The sequence below is a fragment of the Vollenhovia emeryi genome, unplaced genomic scaffold (assembly GCF_000949405.1).
Source record: "Vollenhovia emeryi isolate VEMERY1.0 unplaced genomic scaffold, V.emery_V1.0 DF944565.1, whole genome shotgun sequence".
Classification (NCBI taxonomy): Eukaryota; Metazoa; Arthropoda; class Insecta; order Hymenoptera; family Formicidae; genus Vollenhovia; species Vollenhovia emeryi.
Window position 1 is genome coordinate 1 of NW_011961801.1, and position 2,498 is coordinate 2,498.

Sequence of the window (2,498 nt, forward strand, 5' to 3'; positions counted from 1 at the left end):
TACAAATATACACAAACAAAACAATATGTGTCTTAATCCTATATACGCATACAAATATACATGCGAAAAAATATAATGCGCGCACGCTAGAGAGAGAGAGAGAGGGAGAGAGGAGCACATCACATCGACACACACACACACACATACACACACACATACGCATACAAATATACATGCATAAATATATAACGCGCGCACGCTAGCGAGAGAGAGAGAGGCAGAGAAGCGCACATCACACACACACACACACACACACGCGCGCGCGCGCGCGTGCACGCACGAACGCACGTACACGCACACGCACTTGGGTTTATACTTGTAAAGGAGTGGGGCGAAGGAATAGTGGAAGGAGAAAGGGGGCAATTAAAATTCGGTTGAGCAGCGCCAAGTTTTTGTACTTTAAAATAAAATATTTATTTGTATTATATTGTCTAAACCGCGGGCAACGGGCGTCCGCGGACGCCCAGCCGGCGAGCATGCCCCCACTCCAATCATCGCCCCACCACGTTTAAAACTATTTAGTTTAGTTGGTGCCATTTGATGATATCATTACTTTTGTAGAGAAGATAGTTTTGTAGTGAAGATATTTTTGTAGAGATGCAAAAAGATAGAGTAACAAAATATATTCGGCCGTTGGAGCTTATACTTGGTGCTTTTTTTTACCTTTTTTAAAAAGGTAAGTTTTTTAGTTATTCTTACAGTGAAGTAATTGGCTACGTCGACGGTATTGAATCGCCTCGTATTGTGGGGACTAACAAGCAGCATAAATTTTTTAAATTCTATCTAAATAATGGCAACGGGAGAAAAATCCAAGTTGTCGCTTGGAACGAAGTGATAGATGATATTATTCATCACATTTTGCCAAATTTTGTAAATATTTATATTTTTTATATTATCTTTTTGTTTGTAATTATGTTTTTAAATATTCAGTTACAATTTTACATTATTATTTTTCTTGATACCATTTTATTAAAACTACATTTGTTTATAGATTATTCATTTGGATGGTGTTCAAGCGCGATTGCCAAAAATGACAAATTTCAATAACGGAAATGTTCGGTTCGAGTTATTAATTCGTAATAATACTCGTATTTCAAATTTGGGAAGTTATCAGATGAATTTAATGGAGACTACTCCAATATCTGTAAATTTAAGTGACATTTTAAATGTATCTGGATGTATTGGTAAGTCATCTTAACTTTTTGCTGTTTTTTTCCTTTCTCTTTTTCATCCCTTGTCTTTTTTATCATAACAATAGTTTCTTTTATCATAACAAATTATGTATTATATTAACATATATTATAATATATATTTTAATATGTAATATGTATTTCACAGTAATGGAAGCTTACATAAAAACGAATTTTGATGAAATACATCATAACAAATTGAACAAACTTATTGGTATTGGATCAGTGACAGATGGCACCTATAAGTTAGAAGTCCATATTATTTCTTTTAGTTATGATGATTATTTTGCACTTGGGATAAGTAAAGGAGATAAAGTTCAAGTTACAGGCGTAATGGAATTAGGTAATGTGTAACATATGTAATTATACACATATACATGTAATGTATATATGTGTATAATTACATATGTACAAATTAATTTTATCAAAGAATCACTAAGCGCTCAGATTATACAGGGTGAGGCATTTAAAACTGTTTTTCAGAATATTTGGAAAAATACAAATCGGATTTAAAAAAAGTTGTTCACCTCGAAGAGGGTCATCCATTAACATAAAGCTCGACCCCCCGGGGGCGGGAGGGGGGTGACTTTGAAATCTTAAATAGAAACCCCTATTTTTTATTGCAGATCTGGATTCTCCGTGAAAAAATATGTAACTTTTGTATGAGACATTTTTTTCGTTTCATGATAGATGGCGCTGTAATCGGCAAAAATGAAAATGAGTTGAAAATTGTTGAAAAATGGTAATATCTCAAAAAATACACAGATTAGGAAAATCAAAGTAAATTTTTTGATATTTTTGAAAATGCTATCATGTGACACCGTCTACCCTCCTGCAATGCATTCTTAGACTACTTTTAGCTTTACCCAGGAACAACGACGTGGACGTAGTAGTAATTTGTTCCCTTCGGGGTTCTTGATTTTGGTGAGTCCCCTTGCCTCTCACTATCTCGGGGGAAAAGTATCTGTGAAATGAAATTATCATTGACTGCTAGTTGTTCCTGTATCCAGTTGCAAAAATTCAAGCGATTTTGAAAATCGTCACCGTGCAGTTCTTGATGCAGCGATAAATGAAATGGATGTTTGTGTTCATGCAGTATGCATAGAACACTTCTTTGAGAAATTCCTGAACCTCGCGTAATTTGCCTAGAACTAATGTGAGGATTTGCAGCAACTGCAGCTAAAACATTCACTGTGTTATTTTCGTTTGTTACAGGCCGCGGTTGGACTCTTTCTCTAGGTTTAACACTTCCAGTTTCAGTAAACAGTTGGACAATACTGCGAAAAGTCGTTGCAGAAGGAACATTCC

The 2,498-nt window shown here is 35.1% G+C and overlaps 1 protein-coding gene across 1 annotated transcript; it reads left to right on the forward strand.

Moving 5' to 3' along the window:
• The first annotated feature begins 696 nt into the window (after positions 1–696).
• Positions 697–1,575, forward strand: LOC105563065. The gene is made up of 3 exons (XM_012014357.1): positions 697–870; positions 992–1,184; positions 1,339–1,575. The coding sequence occupies exons 2-3, from the start codon at positions 1,031–1,033 to the stop codon at positions 1,542–1,544; spliced, it is 360 nt and encodes a 119-aa protein (XP_011869747.1). The 5' UTR covers positions 697–870; positions 992–1,030; the 3' UTR covers positions 1,545–1,575.
• Positions 1,576–2,498: the final 923 nt, after the last annotated feature.

Bases quoted from the DNA above. Each gene is read 5' to 3' on its own strand.
- LOC105563065 (XM_012014357.1), top strand. From the start codon at position 1,031: ATGACAAATTTCAATAACGGAAATGTTCGGTTCGAGTTATTAATTCGT. The intron at 1,185-1,338 runs GTAAGTCATCTT...TGTATTTCACAG, and splicing joins AAATGTATCTGGATGTATTG to TAATGGAAGCTTACATAAAA.